Here is a 15,902-nt window from a genome sequence, read left to right as displayed (position 1 = left end):
TGAAATCAATTGCTTTCATTGAGATCGTTTAGCCACTAGGAGAGGTAGAAAGCTGGGTGATTTGTCAGCATTCTAATGAAGTATATCCTTATATGTTTTATCCCATCTTCAAGCAGCCTCATCTATATTTTTAACAAAAACAATTCATTCAATTACTCATTTATTCAACAAACATACAGTAACCCTTACTAAAAGTTTTTACTCACTTTTGTGTTCTTAGTACCTAGCACAGAGTTTGGCACAATTGTTGATGTTTAGTAAACATTATTTGACAAAGGAATGAATGAATGAAATCAATTGTTGTGCTAGGCGCTGCGAACATGTTTTAATCCTTACCTTTCTTGGCAGCACTGAAACAGTTACCCATTCCTTCCTCCTTGAAAGTTCTATTAATAGCTAGGCTTCCTCAGTGTCACACTCACTTGTTTTTTTCTCCTCTCTTAGGACAATCCTCACTTTTCTTTGCTGGCTCCTCCTCCTCTACTTAACCCATAAAGTTTGGTAGTTCCTCAGGGGACTGCCATGGGCCTTCTTCTGTGTCCATTCACTCTCCCTAGGCCATTCCATCCATCCCCAAGTCTCCAATTATAGTCTATACGTTGACGAAAAAAATCTTTATTTCCTACTCAGCTCTTTCTTGAGATCATATATCTGATCACCTCTGGACCTCTCCACTTAAGTATCTCACAAATAGTTAATATTCATCATAATCAAATTGGAACTCATCGTTTTCTCCCCTTTAACCTCCCCTCAACCTGCTGCTACACCACTGCACCCTGTCTCAAGAAATGGTACAACCGTGCAACCTAGTCTTCAGGTCAGAAATCTGGAAGACAAGTTTGATTCCTCTGCCTTCTTCATTTCTTCCTTGCACCTTCTCCCATCCAGTCAGTCACAAAGTTCCTTTAATTCTAGGGCTTAAAATTTCCCCAGATGTGTTTCCTTCTCACAGTCATCTCCACAATCATCCTAGTCCAAGTCACTATCATTTTTCACTTGGACTACTACAATAGCCTATAGTCTCTTCGCCTTTAGTCTTGTTTCTCTTCATTTTTTTCCCCCAGTATTGTTATCAGAATGATCTAAAATATAAATTTGATCATGTTATTCCCCTTATTAAAACTCTTTGTCTGTTGTCCTCAAGGTAAAATCCAAACTATGGAAAACAGTTTATAAAACATCCTAAGAAAGGTCTGGCCTATGCTTAGTGTTTCTATACAAGATTCAGTTCCTTGAAAACTCATGGTATCAGATCTCACCTCAGAGGTTTCATGTAGGGCCTTTCGTCCTGAAACAGTCACCTCCCACCGTCACTCCACCCTTCATCATGATAACTCATTCTTTAGGTCTTAGTTTAAATGTCACCCTTTCCAGGAGTGCCTGGAACATCATAAGTGCTTTTATTACTGGTCGCGTCCAGCATTTATTCTTCCTTCATGTGGTAAGAGCACTCCCACTTTCCTTGGGAGAAATATGCTTCCCCTTTCTTGATAGGTGAGATTTGGATTAAGTGATCTCATTCCCTTGCCCCACCCCTTGGTGTGGCCTGGCCAACTGAATCACAAGAGATAGGTTGAGGGATAGGCACTTATTCCAAATCAGGCCAATGAGAGCCAGTTCTGAGACTTGCTGAAACTAATAGAGAAAGGTACTCTCTAGGGGGATACCTAAATTCATATGATAAAAGCTTAGACCTGCCAGCAGCCATCTTTGTTATCACGTGGCCAGAGTTTGGAGCCCTGGTGGTGCAGTATTTTGCCTGAGGATGAAGCCAAAACAGTGAAAAACAGAGAAACTGGTCTGAACGCTTAGCCCTGAATCCAGCCGTGCCTGAGGTCAAGGCATAGTCTAGGCTTGTGAGACAGTACAGTCTTTTTTTTTTTCTTAAATTGTTTTAGTTGGGTATCTGGTCATTTGCAAATAAAATGTCCCAGTTTATTCAGTGCCCATTAAATTTCCATTAAAATGGATAAAATGTTAACAGGCAGGAAACATAGAAGAGATTCTAGGTCAAAGAAATTAAACAGCATAAGCAAAGGAAGAAATTAAGTTTGACACAGCTTAATTTAACCTTTCTTAAAAGTGAGGAGGGGATGTATTCCTGTTCTGAACATGCAAGTTTTGGGTTTTTTTTTTTTTTAGATTTTTTTTCTTTTGGTGCTTATTTTGTTTGTTTTACAGTCTTGTCTAATCTTTGGCTGAAGGGTGAACTTCAGGAGTGACTTCGGTACTGAGTTAAAAGGGTGTCCAGGGGCCATACTCTCAGGGTTTCTCCACTCTTTGTCAGACTGTATTGTCTTGTCTTTTTTTGTGAGTTAGAATTCTGTTCTACATTTTCCTCCTGCTCTATCTGGGACCCTGTATTGTGATCCCAACATGCAAGATTTTTTATGTCTCTTAAGGCACCTGTCTGAAGGATCCTTCTTCATCTCTCAAATTTTTCATGCATAAGAATCATGGTACATCTTAAAGGAATGGTTTGTCTAGTTTTGCTCAAAGTGTATTTTTGTTCAAGCCCTGAACAAAAAGATTCAGAGCAACATTACAGAACTCATTTACTGTATCTATATTAAGCTATAAGAATCAATCCTTAAAAAAAACCCAAACCCGTTGCCGTTGAGTCGATTCCTACTCATAGTGACCCTAGACGACAGAGTAGAACTGCCCCATAGGGTTTCCAGGGAGCACCTGGTGGATTAGAATGCCGGCCTTTTGGTTAGCAGCTGTAGCTCTTAACCACTATGCCACCGGGGTTTCTGATCAATCCTTAAACTAACCATTATGATGTCAGTCTTCTTGACAAGCACCAGGAAATAAATCCTGGTCTTAATAAAAGATTTGCATAATTTGCACTACAGTCAAACAGCATGTATTAGGAATAGGGCACTGCCAACTCAGGATGACATGATTTCACTACCTTTCCTGCATCATCAAGTTACAAGTTTATTGAATGTTAATGTACCCTGTGTAATTTCAATGTTGCAACTTTTCTATACACACAGAACCTCATTTCTGTTTCTTAACATAATCCAAATCTAGTTCAGTTTTATGTAAATGAATGAGACTAGCTTAGATTAGTTTCCAAATCTAGGCAGTCGTATTTCCAGTACACCTTTCTTTAATAAAGAGGCAAAAATCTTCTTTGGTTGCTACAGAGGCAGATACAGGCCAGGGCCACAGCTTGCTAGACCCATGGCAGTAGTAGCAGAGACTTAGAGCCTCTTTTTTGTATTTCTCCATACTACAAGAAAAAAACAAGTCTTCTTTGTTCCTTGTTATAATCGGTGAATGATCCTCAGACTAGCCCCTCATCACCTACCACCAGCTACATCTAACCCCCAGCTAAATCAGCCAGCCATTCTCTTTCTACTGGGGGCGGGAATGTCAAACAAAAAACATACCATGCTTGAATATTTTTCAGAAATTTTAGCATAGTTGCATATTTACTCATTCGGTCATTTGTTCATTCTTCACTTAAATAATCATTCATTGACAGCTAACTTTGTGCCAGGTCGGACCAAGGCCCTGGAATACAAAAATGGATAAGGCACCACCTCTCCCTGTAGAAGTTCAGTCACCACTCGAAGGCTCTTCTCAAAAGAGGCAATGAAAGGGTGAGATTTTATTTTCCTCATTTTTTAGTTTTATCCAAGTTACAGCTTAAAGAGTGTCAAATTGTCTACACACTTCCACTTCCAACCACAAGAGATTAACTGGCTCAGGACTTGCCCTCCCACTGAAAACAACTATAAAATGGTACAAAAAATACGAGGCAACTATATTCAAGCAGGACAGGCAGTGCCGGCTTGGAATCCTTTAGAGACAGGACACCCATGGTCAGAGGTGAGACTCAAGCAGAGAGAGGTGAGCTAGGTGTACTTCCTGGCTGAGAAGGCAGAGATCAGAATTCCAGGCAGCTGAAGCAGCTGGAATTTGTGGGGCAGATTACTGGAGAAAAGGCTGCCACACAAATAGGTGGTGGAGTAGAAGCAAAGAGGCCTGCATCAGGGGTCACTGCAGGTCCTCTCCGAGGGCTGACCTGCACAGGGAGGCCTAGAGGAGATACCTGCTCTGGGCCGAGAGCTGACCGGCGACACCAGAGATTGTACAGGGCTGGAAGATTCTGTAGCTCCAGCCTAGCCAGACTGAAGAGACCTTGCTGAGCACGGTAGGCATTTAGTTGAGACCCCGGAAAGGCCACACCGTAGTATATGGACCACACCCTAGAGTAACGGCCAGGCCCTAAAACTAAGTTTGAAATGAATAAAGGACCACCCTAACAAAGACTAAAACCCAGACTGGTGGGAGCAAAAGAATTTGCCAGTAATTTAAATGCCTATCAGGGCAAAAAGGAGCCCCGCTGGCACAGTGGTTAAAGCGCTCAGCTGCTAACCAAAAGCTTGGCAGTTCGAACCTACCAGCTGCTCAATGGGAGAAAGATGTGGTAGTCTCCTTCTAAAGATTTATAGCCTTAGAAACCCTACAGGGCTTGGAAAACCTTCTCTGTCCTATAGAGTCACTATGAGTCAGAATCTACTAGATGGTTTGGTTTTATATTTTTTATCAGGACAAAACAAAACACTCCTTAAAGGAAGATATCATAATTCCAACTCATCGTAAGTACGATTCAGAATATCCAGCATACAGTGAAAAACGGTGTGGTCGACACACAGTGAAGGAACAGTGAGTACAAGCAACAGATGAATCTCAGAGACATTATGTTGAGTATAAGAAACCAGATACAAAAGAGTACATCCTGTAGAATCCACTTACATAATGTTCAAGTACAAGCAATACTAATCTATGGTGGAAAATATCAAAGTAGTGGTTTCCGGAGGCACATGAAGGGGCAGGAGTGGGAAATGTCTACAAGGAGGCCTGGGAAACTTTCTGGAGTGATGGAAGTGTTCTGTGCTTTGGCTCGGGTGGTGGTTACATGGGTGTGTACCTTTGTCAAAGCTCACTGAACTGTCCACTTAAAATTGGTGCATTTCATTTTATGTGACTTACTCCTCAGTAAAGTTGATTCAACCTTAAAGAAAAAAGAAAAACAAATATAGAACCATGTTTGACATAGCAATACTGAACTTTTCATGAAAGCTACAGAAGACTTTTTTTTTTCTTAAAATAATACATATTATTATTGGATTTATTGTAAGTTGGCTCACACTGGCTCAAGAGGGCCGATTGTTAAATTTCAAGAACTTTGCAAGTTAGCTGTTACATCATTGTAAGCTTGAAATTGGCTACGGCAGAACTATTTACAACATGCTACAACTCAGGGTTGTTTGTTTGATTTTGTTTTATTCCAGAGAACTGGTTTACTAGCACAACACTGAATTTATATTAAAATAAAGATCTGCTTTGCATGTCATGTTTAGAGTTACTGTCCATAAACAAAGCAAAAATTAAAAAAAAAAATCTACAACAATTATTCATGAAAACTATCAATATCTTGTTCCCCCTTTCTCTCCATCCCTCCTCAACCCTCAGGCAATAATTTGAACTCTTCGGGCTGTTTATTTTTGGATTTACTTCCATGTCACTAAATAACATGCTCATGCTGCTATTTTTTTTTTTTTCATCCTGTTTTGGCATTATCTACTGATTTTCCAGTATAGAAGATGCCAAAACATCTGCCACCATCACAAACACCTTCTCACCTATGCTCATCTTTCCAGCATAGTGTTGTTACTCTTTTAGTCAGATCAATATTCAATGTTTATACTATTTGCTTATGAAAATATTCACAGCTGAGCTGTTCATGTTATGATTGCTTTTCCTTCCTTCCACAACTTTGTTTTCCCTGGAGGTAACGATCATCTTGTTCTTTTTTTGTTTTGTTTTAATATTTGCTTAGTTTTCTATATATTTATCCCTGATTTATACCAAAAACTCTACCCTAATTGTTCCAACAATAATTCAAACATACCAGGTGTTCTAACAATTTCATCTTCTTGGAAACATCTCTCGTGAGGCTGCTCTAATTTGGACTGGTTGCTTTCTGTGTCAGGTGCACAGCTATGATCCTGAGATTTATCTTCCCCGTATACAGGAGATTTTCATCACCTCTCTTTTAAGTTGGTAAACCAGTTATTGGATTGGTCATCCAAGTGTTGCTGTTGAGAAGTCCAACGCTATTCTGATTCCTGATCCTTTATAGGTGACTGTAGGGTAAGGAATTTAACTTTACCCAAAGAATTTGGTCCTTCTCCTTGGTTCCTGAGAGATAACCTTTAAAACCTTGGAAGTTCCCCAGTGATTGAAGTGTCTTTGATGAGGTTTCCAGACCACACCTGAGGGTTTATGCTAATGAGGTGCCTCTTGGGTGGGGGCTGGCCAGATCAGAAAGACCACCTCTTGATAGCAGCTGACCTCAGGAAGAAGAGTGGGATACGTCATGCCTACTTAATGAGGCCTCAACAAAGGCTCTGGACAGAGAAGCTCCATGGGCTTCCTGATTGGTGAAAGACATCAATGCATGTCAAAGGGAGAGCATCCCTTTTTGGGGCATGGAAGTTCCACAGTGGGAACTCTCCCCGGTGTCTCTATGCTCTATCTGAATCCTTTCTCCTATAATAAAACTGTAATCATAATTATAACATTTTCCATGAATTCTGTGAATCATTCTAGCAAATTATGGAACCCAAGAGAGTAGCAGGAGCCAGCAGGTTAGAAGTGAGGGTGTCCTGGGGACTACCAAGTTCACAGCTAGTGTCTGGAGTCTTGGGCGGACCTGGCAGTCTAGAGGACTGTGCCCTTTAACTTATGAGCTCTGACCTGGCTCTGGGTGATTAGGGTCAGAAGAGGAAGTGCTGCTTGTGCAGTTGGTGTCAGACAGAAGTGGAAGAGAGGGGAACAGAAGTGATAATAAATTGATTTCAGTTGATCAATACAGTATGGTGAGAAGTGGGGAATTTTATTTTTCCCAGCAATGACCTATTTTTCACTTAGTAAGTTTTTAGAAACTTATTTTTGTCCTCAAAATTCTGAAGTTTTGTAATGATGTAACTTGGACAGTGGGTCATCTTTCCAATGGTCCCTTAATGGGTGCTGTCAATATAAAAATTCATGTCCTTTAATTCTTGAAAATTTTCTGTTTTTTCTGCTCTTTCTAAACTCCTGTTTTTCTGATGTTGAACAAAATGAACTAATTCTTTTATCTTTTCTCTCCTATTTTTCATCTCTGTCTTTTTGCTCTGTTTTCTGGGAGATTTTCTCAATTTTATAACTCTCATTGTTTTTTTAAAACTTCTGCTAACATTTTTAATTTCCTTTATTTATAGCACCCTATAATACAAATATTTTATCTCTCTGAGGATATCAATGATTTTCAAAGACTTTAGCTCTCTGCAAAGTCCATTGCTTCCAAATTGTTTCCCCTCTATTTGTTTGGTTAGGTCTCCTTCATGTTAAAGGAATGTCTTGTGAATCTTGTCAACTCTGGGCTTCACTCTAAGGTCATATGGCTGCACTATTTTATTGAAAAATCTCTTTTCTTAAGTTTTCTGAGCTTGTGAGATTCCCCAAAGATGGCTGTACCAATCTTTTCCTCGGAACAGTGGTTCTCAAACTTGTGCGTGCATCAGAATCACTGGAGCGCTTGCGAAAACACAGATTGCTGAGTTTCTGATTCAGTAAGTCTGGTGCAGGGTCCTAAAATACACATTTCTAACAAGTTCCTATTTGATGCTGATGCTGCTAGTCCTGAGTGCACACTCTGGCCTGGAGGGTATAAATTTGATTGCCCAAATTTGAGACCTGAGTCAGAGTAAAGGGTTGAGGATTCCAACATTCAGAATGTGAACTTTTTTTTTTAATTAATGTTTTTAGTTAATGGACACTTACCCTCAATAGTGCCTGGTGCCCTCTGTCCAGAGGCCCTCTGCTTTATATTCTCCAGAAAATAAACCTAAAATCTTCTGTAAGAATGGGGAAAGGCTGTTCCCCAGCTGGAGTTGGGAACACGATCTGAGGCTCTTCAATCAACCTTTCGTCTTCAGTCTCACCTTTACCTCCACTTCCAGAGGTACCTAGTGCTGCCAATTCCTGAGCATTTTGAGGATTCTGTGCAGGCAAATCAAGTTGATTTTCATCTTTTCCTCTGCCAGTTTGAGATCCACTTTCTCAGGTTTGCTAAGCCATTTCCCACTCATCTGTCTACTTCCCAGCTTCCAAAATCACATTGTTATCATATCATCTCTACATCATCTTCTCCTTGCTCTTTAAGTCTTGAAAGAAAAAATCATTTTACTATCTTATTAGTGGAGTCTGGGGAAGGAATTTTATGTTTATCTGCCACCTTCAACTGGAAATTGAAAGAGTCTTATCTTGGCTTATAAAGCAAACAGGATTAGCTTGAAAACAAATTAAACAATCTCAAAAGTTCCTCTAGGCTGATGTCTTAGTTATCTAGTGCTGCTATAACAGAAATACCACAAATGGATGACTTTAACAAAGAGAAATTTATTTTCTCACAGCCTAGTAGGCTAGAAGTCCAAATTAAGGGCATCAGCTCCAGGGGAAGGCTTTCTCTCTGTGTTGGCTCTGCAGGAAGGTCCTTGTCATCAATCTTCTCAATCTTCCCAATCTTTCCCTGCTCTAGGAGCTTCTCAGCACAGGGACCCTGGGTCCAAAGGACACACGCTCTTGGTTCTACTTTCTTGGTCATATGCAGTCCCTATGTTTCTCTGCTTGCTTCTCTCTTTTGTATCTCAAAAGAGATTGGCTCAAGACATAATCCAATCTTGTAGATTGAGTCCTGCCTCATCAACACAACTTCCAATAATCCCATCTCATCAACATCATAGAGATAGGATTTACAACATATAGGAAAATCACATTAGATGACAAAATGGTGGACAATCGTACAATACTGGCAATCATGGCCCAGCCAAGGTGATAGATATTTTTGGAAGACACAACTGAATCCATGACAGCTAGTCAGTTCAGTTGTTTCAGACTTGGCAAAAGATGTCAATTATGTTTGCATAGGGTAATTCTTTTCACAGTTTCAGACTGTACCTCTACCATAGCCAAGTGTGTCAAGGATCTGGGATACAAGCTACACATGAAATTCTGGTGACTCAAAACAAGAAATCAAAGCACATGAACGAGTGAATTCATCTCTGTATATAACATGTAACACTATAAACATTTTTTTAAAAAGTTGCCTTTGAGTCTATCCCGACTAACAGTGACCTTACAGGACAGAGTAGAACTGCCCCATACGGTTTCCAAGGAGCAGCTGGTGGATTCAAACTGCTGACCTTTTGGTTAGCAGCTAAATGCTTAACCACTGTGCCACCAGGGCTACACACTATAAACATCAGTACCATGCTAAGACACTCTATCCTATACCCTCCTATGCCCAACAACAATTAAAATGACTACGATTCACTGAGCATATGCTATCAGGCAATATGCCAGCTCCTTTATGCATACTGTTTCCATAGAATCTTTACAACAACCTGACACAATGGGCATTCTTTAATTACCAGCTAGGATACTGAAATCCAGAATAGTTAAGTAACTTGCCCAAGGCCGTACAGAAAGGGCAGAGCCAGAAGAGGATTACAGGTCTGTCTCATTCTAAAGCTACCATGCGACCATTTTGGAATAAGGTGAGGTAAAACCAAATAAACACACTTATTATGAACTTAAAATCCAAGCTGACTTTATAATGCAACACAGACTTCTTGACCTTAAGCTTTTTACACACTTAGGCCATATTTTATTATTTCTGTAGGTATGTGACCCACACAGTACCTCCAAAAGCAAAACTTTAAGGTATACTCATTATATTGAAGATTATTATAATATATTTAATAGCTCTGTGAAAATTGCACAAGAACAAGTTCATTCAAGATTATTACAAATATGTATGGTGAGTCACTAGATGGATTTCTGCCAAGGGAATCAACATCACAGAAAAACCTTTAGAGGCACACAGACCTTGATACATAACATTACTTTGTAATACCTTCTTTCTTTTCAAATAAAAACATATTCTAAACAGTCAAGCCACAAAAGGTGGTTTTCCTAAACGATACTTTGAGGATGGAAATTTTTGCTTTGGCTTATATAGGTCACTCTAAGGTTTTATATTCTTTAGGGAGACTTCCACTTGGAGATTTTTACCAGAAAAGGGAGATTCAGCCGGGGAGTAATCATCAAGTTTCAAAATCTAAAAAACAAAGGGAACACAGCTTTATTTACAACCCAAGAGTGGAAGTAATCCAGTAAAATAGATAAAAGAGACAAGCATGTGCAAAAAAAAATAGAAGGTAAAAAAATAAGAAAAAGGGAAAAAAAACATTATAAAGGAGTGTTCGGGAAAATCTCAGAAACGAAAAGCAGATATTTTGACAACTAGAAGGAGAAGGACGAGGAGAAAGAGGAGAAAGAAATGGAAAAGAGGGAGATGGAAGAGGAGAAAAAGTGCTAATTTAAAACCATCCATAAAATGTCTTTGTTATAGCAACACAGGGTCCTGTTTCCTGTGGGGGGCAGGGATCACTCAATTACATCACATTTTTACTCCATTACAGGTTAGGAGATAGGCCACAGAATCACAAAAGGTAAAATATCATTAACTAATATTGAATTTTTCACTGGAAATGTTTTTCCAGGAAAACGAATGCAAAATGTACAGCACAACTTAGAAGGACAGCTTAACCTATTTTAGAGAACATAAGCATTTCCTTGGTATGGTAGGCAGTGTGATGTCCTCCCTCCCTAAAGATGTCCACATCCTAATCTCTAGAATTTATGAATATGTTATGTTACTTGGCAAAGGGGAATTAAGGCTGCAGATGGAATTACAGTTGCTAATCAGAGGATTTGGAGATGGGGAGATTATCCTGGATTATCTGTGTAATCACAAGTGTTCTTCTAAGTAGAATAGCAAGGAAGAGGGAGAGCCAGAGGGATGTAGCTTGTAAAGGACTTTGCCTGACATTGTTGGCTTTGAAGATAGAAGAAAGGGGCCATGAGCCAAGGAATGCAAACAGCCTTTGTGAGCAGGAAAAGTACAAGGAAATGGATTATCCTCTAAAGCCTCCAGAAAAGAATGCAATCCTTCAGACACCTTGATTTTAGCCCAGTGAGACCTACATCAGATTTCTGACTTCTAGAACTGTGAGATAATAAATGTGTATTGTTTTAAGCCAGTCAACCTATTAAATACATGAAGAATAAATTCATCACATGCATGAAGTCTTCAATTTTTCCTGATTAACTGCTATGCAAGGTGTGGATTGAATGCAAAGACAAATGAATAAAAATTCTTGCTTTCATGTAGTTCACCATTCAGAGGAGACTAATGAGTACCACTGCCAGATAATGCTATGATGCACATTCAGAAAAAACTCTGTGGGACACAGAGGGTGTGCTCAATTTTCCTGGTAGTGTCACTTAGCAGAGAAAGGAACACTTAGTATAAAATCTAAAAGGGATGGGTATTTATTCCACTTACCTCCACACTTGGTGAGAAAGAGTCAACAGTGGTCTCCACTGTGAAAGAGGTCATTTAAATATCCCTAGTATCTAGCATCATTCTCATAGCGTCATGATACTGACACTGTATTATCTCGGCAATTTCCTTAACCCTGCAGCCTCTGCTTCCTTGGCTGTAGAACAGTCAATATTCCAATATATTAGGTTAACGGTGAAGATTAGAGCTGATTTATGTAAAGCACCTAGCATGAAAGGTCAAGGATGGAATTCTGAATTTGGGCTCTCCAATACCAACACATTCTCTCTATACATTTATCTATCGATGGATCAATAGATAAATATATACATGAGATGAGGAGATCATCCTGGATTAATAAATCAAGTGTTCAAGGGTCAGGGAAAACCCAGAAGTCCTCAAGCATCATTGAATTAACACCTACTTTTTATGTTATCTTAAGGTGAAAGTCAGCTACTTAAATTTTTTTAATTCCAATAGAAAGGACATGTAGTAATTAAACAAATTAGGCTCTTTTAAGGTTAGCAAAAGTGGAAACAGTATTCCATATTACTAAAATTTCACTTTAGATTTCTTATTGTTGTTGTTAGATGCCGTTGAGTCAGGTCCGGCTCATAGCAACCCTATATACAACAGAATGGAACACTGCTGGTCCTGCACCATCCTCACGATCACTGTTTTGTTTGAGCCCATTGTTGTAGCCACTGTGTCAATTCATCTCACAGAGGGTCTTCCTCTCTTTCGCTGACCCTCTACTTTACCAAGCATGATGTCCTTCTCAGGGACTGGTTCCTCCTGATAACATATCCAAAGTACGTGAGATGAAGTCTCGTCATCCTCACTTCTAAGGAGCATTCTAGCTGTACTTCTTCCAAGACAGAACTGTTCATTCTTCTGGCAGTCCATGGTATCTTCCATATTCTTTGCCAACACTATAATTCAAAGGCATCAATTCCTCTTCTGTCTTCCCTATTCATTGTCCAGCTTTCGCACGCATATGAGGCGACTGAAAATACCACGGCTTGAGTCAGGCACAGCTTAGTCTTCAAAGTGACATACTCGCTTTTAACACTTTAAAGAGATCTTTTGCAGCAGATTTGCTCAGATTCCTTAGACTTTATATTTTCTGTAAGGTGTATTCTAATTTTGAAATTAATATTAAATATACATTTGACAATTATATTTGAAAAATTGAAAATTATATGCAGATATTTAAAATTCATATCTACATAAATGGAGGAAGGAAGGAAGGCTCTTTTATAAGGATCGGTCACTCTCAAACTTGAAACAATCTCTCCAAAGTCGTTTTATCGTCTTGTTCAATGTGGTACCAGAGAAATCCAGCAGATGGCACTCATATGTTTTTCTAAATATGGTGCCGAATAAAAACAGGATTGCTTGAACTTTGTATTTCAGACCAAGATGATCGTATAAATCACAGCCAGAAGTAAACGCATTTCTGAATTTTCTATTACTGTGGAGAAATAATGCTTTTAAGCTACTCTAGTGTACATTCATAGCTTGCAAACAACTTACAATTTTCACTTCCTATTCTAGCAGCTGTGGAAAGCAAGCACTCATAACTATTACCTGCCAATCAACAGTTTGATAATAGAAAGCTGTAAGAGACCATTGACAGACTCACAAAGTTTCCGTCATGGGATGTGGAGGCATTGTTTTCTTGTAGGTTCTTTTCAATGCTCTCATTGGTTGGTGTATATAGATAGATTCTGAAATGAGTAAATATTATTTCTATCACTTTTCAGTTCCGTAAACTGAGGCTCAGAAAGAGTAAGAAATGAGAAGACAGGGTAATTCAACCAAGAAATATAATCAACAATAAATGAATCCAATTGCATTAACTAAATAATCAATAATAATTTATTTATATTTAAATCCTCAGTTAATAAACATGGCTTGAAGAAATAAGTTAATTCAACCCATGTTTCAACATTTACTGAACATTTCCTATATGCCAGACACTGTTCTGGGCTCTAAGGAAAAAATGGTGGCTGTGATAAATGATGCCTCTGCTCTCATGGAACTTGTTTTAGTGGTGATAAACAAAAAATGAAAACACAGAAACAAGAACGATATGAGAAATTCTAAGTTTTATGAAGAAAAGTAAACTCGGTGTGTGAAAGCATGACTAAGTGACTTTAAAGGAAGGCTTCTCTGAGGAGGTGAAGTTTCAGCTGACACCTGAATGACCAGGACAGAGCCCTACAGGAGGAGGGGTATTCCCAGGCTGAGGGAACACAGCCTTGCAATGATCCTAAGGCTGAGTACTTCTGGACTATTTGGGGAATAAAAAGAAGGCCAGTGTGGCTGGAGAAGGGAACAAGGAGGAGAGTGGTACAAGATGCGTTTGGAGACCAGGCAGCTAGGGGCCAGGATGGATGGGTGAATGCATGAATGAAAGAATGGACAGAAGGCAACATGGAAGGGGAAAAGAAAGAAATGAGCAACAGTGGTAACTTCAAGTTAATCAGAAATTCTTGTTCATGTTGATCTTTCTGAAAGTTTTCTTTTAGTCCATATTCCTGAAGAATGAACATAACTCTTATTATTTCTTATTTTAAGAAGGTGCTCTCCCTCAGGTTACCACTTTGAATATCAGTGACCACAGACAGGGTAGCACTGAAAAAAAAAATGCATTTGTAGAAACTGTAATAAAGTGGGATGGATGGGTATTAAACAGATACCTACAAGGTGAATTTTCAGTAATGTTTGAGTCTGGTTTGCACTGATTTGTCCCTTTCTCCTCAAGGAGTGTGGAAAGATTTTTCTATTAGTTAATTAAAGATTCACATTCATTGATTCAATGTTTTCTGGTACCAAAAAGGTGATTTAAATGATTACCAAATTTCTCTCATAGCGACCCTCCCTATAGTGCAGAGTAGAACTGCCCCACAGGGTTTCCAAGGAACAGCTGGTAGATTCAAACTGCCGACCTTTTGATTAGCAGCTGAATGCTTAACCACTGGGCTCTCAAATTTCTCTATATTCTAATATTTACTTGTTGTGAAGATTTTATTGTAAGCAAAATTTCAAAAAGAATGTATTTTAATGCATGTTAGAACTTAAACCCAGGCAATTAAACCGTAAATAAAGAGATCCCTTGCTCTCTATGGAGCTCCCTGGAAACCCTCTGGGGCAGTTCCACCCTGTCCTACGGGGTCACTATGAGTCAGAATCGACTCAACAGCTGGTTTGGTTTTGGTTTGGTTGCTCTGTGTGACCTCACCCAAATCAGATCATCAATCAAGATCTAGCTCCACCTGCAAACCTGGGATACCCGCTTGACTTCCAACTAGAATCTCAAGAAAGAGCTTTGATTTTTTTTGATAAAAGTGTTTTTATAAATATGACCTTGGTATTTTCAAATTTTAATTGGCACCAGATTTTACAGCTGATACTGACTGGCCCTACGATTACTACCATGTCACCCATTCCCAATAAGGGACTTTATCTAAAGTCCACAAAAGCTGTTTCAACAACCACATCATTTAATAGTGGTTTGAATTTACAAATACTTTGTCTCAGCAATCACAAAGCCATATCCAGAAATATTCATTAGTAACTGTATTTGCATCTATTAAATGTAAATTAAGAGGATTTTATTTTAACAAGATTTTATTTATCAACTAATTAGAATGACAATTTATTACAAGTATGAAAATAATTAATTCAGAATTAATGGAGCAGTATACCTCTTCTGGTTATAAGAAAAAAACAAAATCGTTTTTCTCCCACTCTGTGGACCTTGTTTGACACAGCCGCTTATATCAGTCATTGTCATTAATTTCACATTTTTACTTACTTTCTATTTTACCAGACATCTGAATTCTGCTGCTGTCAATTACATAAAGACCTTTTAGAGATAAATTTGCTATGTATCAAAAGCAGTTGTTTAAATAAGCATTCAGTTCTGACAGCTTTGCTCTTGATACTTTTCACAGCAGCAGCTGGGGCAGTGCTTCCATCAGGCATGGCTTTCCTTGTTATGCTTTCTTTCTTTCCTCCAATCAAAGTAAACATGTTCTTACAACAGGCATTACCATGCGAAATTTTTCCTCATGTTTAAGAAACGCGACCCTCAGGACAAAGAACAACAAATACACCTCTCATTCTCCATTATAGAAAAGAGAAAAGTTACCACATTATTTCCTTTACATTATTAGCTAGTATAGTCTCAATATTAGTCTTTTATCAAATTTCAGTAAAATAATTAAGAAAATAAAGTTTCGACTTCCAGCAAAACGGCTCTCTAGGCAGAAGCACCAAGCTGTCCCTCCACAGCAAAGATCCGAAAAACTAAGCCGAGCAGAGAAAACAACAATCCTGAAACCCTAAAACATCAAATGAAGAGATAAAGAACTCAGCCAAGCACCAAATGGAGTGAGAAAACTGACAGAGAATGGAGAGC

At 38.8% G+C, this 15,902-nt stretch overlaps 1 protein-coding gene across 1 annotated transcript in view; it reads right to left on the bottom strand.

Moving 5' to 3' along the window:
- Positions 1 to 10,093: 10,093 nt before the first annotated feature.
- CCDC172 (coiled-coil domain containing 172) overlaps positions 10,094 to 15,902 on the bottom strand; it is a 52,911-nt gene continuing 47,102 nt past the window's right edge. The window contains exon 8 of the mRNA XM_023729876.1: positions 10,094 to 10,186. Within this exon, the coding sequence (XP_023585644.1) occupies positions 10,094 to 10,186 (93 nt within the window). The remainder of the gene's footprint in view (positions 10,187 to 15,902) is intronic.

This window comes from Trichechus manatus, unplaced genomic scaffold (assembly GCF_000243295.1).
Source record: "Trichechus manatus latirostris isolate Lorelei unplaced genomic scaffold, TriManLat1.0 scaffold00031, whole genome shotgun sequence".
Classification (NCBI taxonomy): domain Eukaryota; kingdom Metazoa; phylum Chordata; class Mammalia; order Sirenia; family Trichechidae; genus Trichechus; species Trichechus manatus.
The sequence above is the reverse complement of the archived record's forward strand: the minus strand, read 5'-3'. Positions and strand labels throughout refer to the sequence as shown.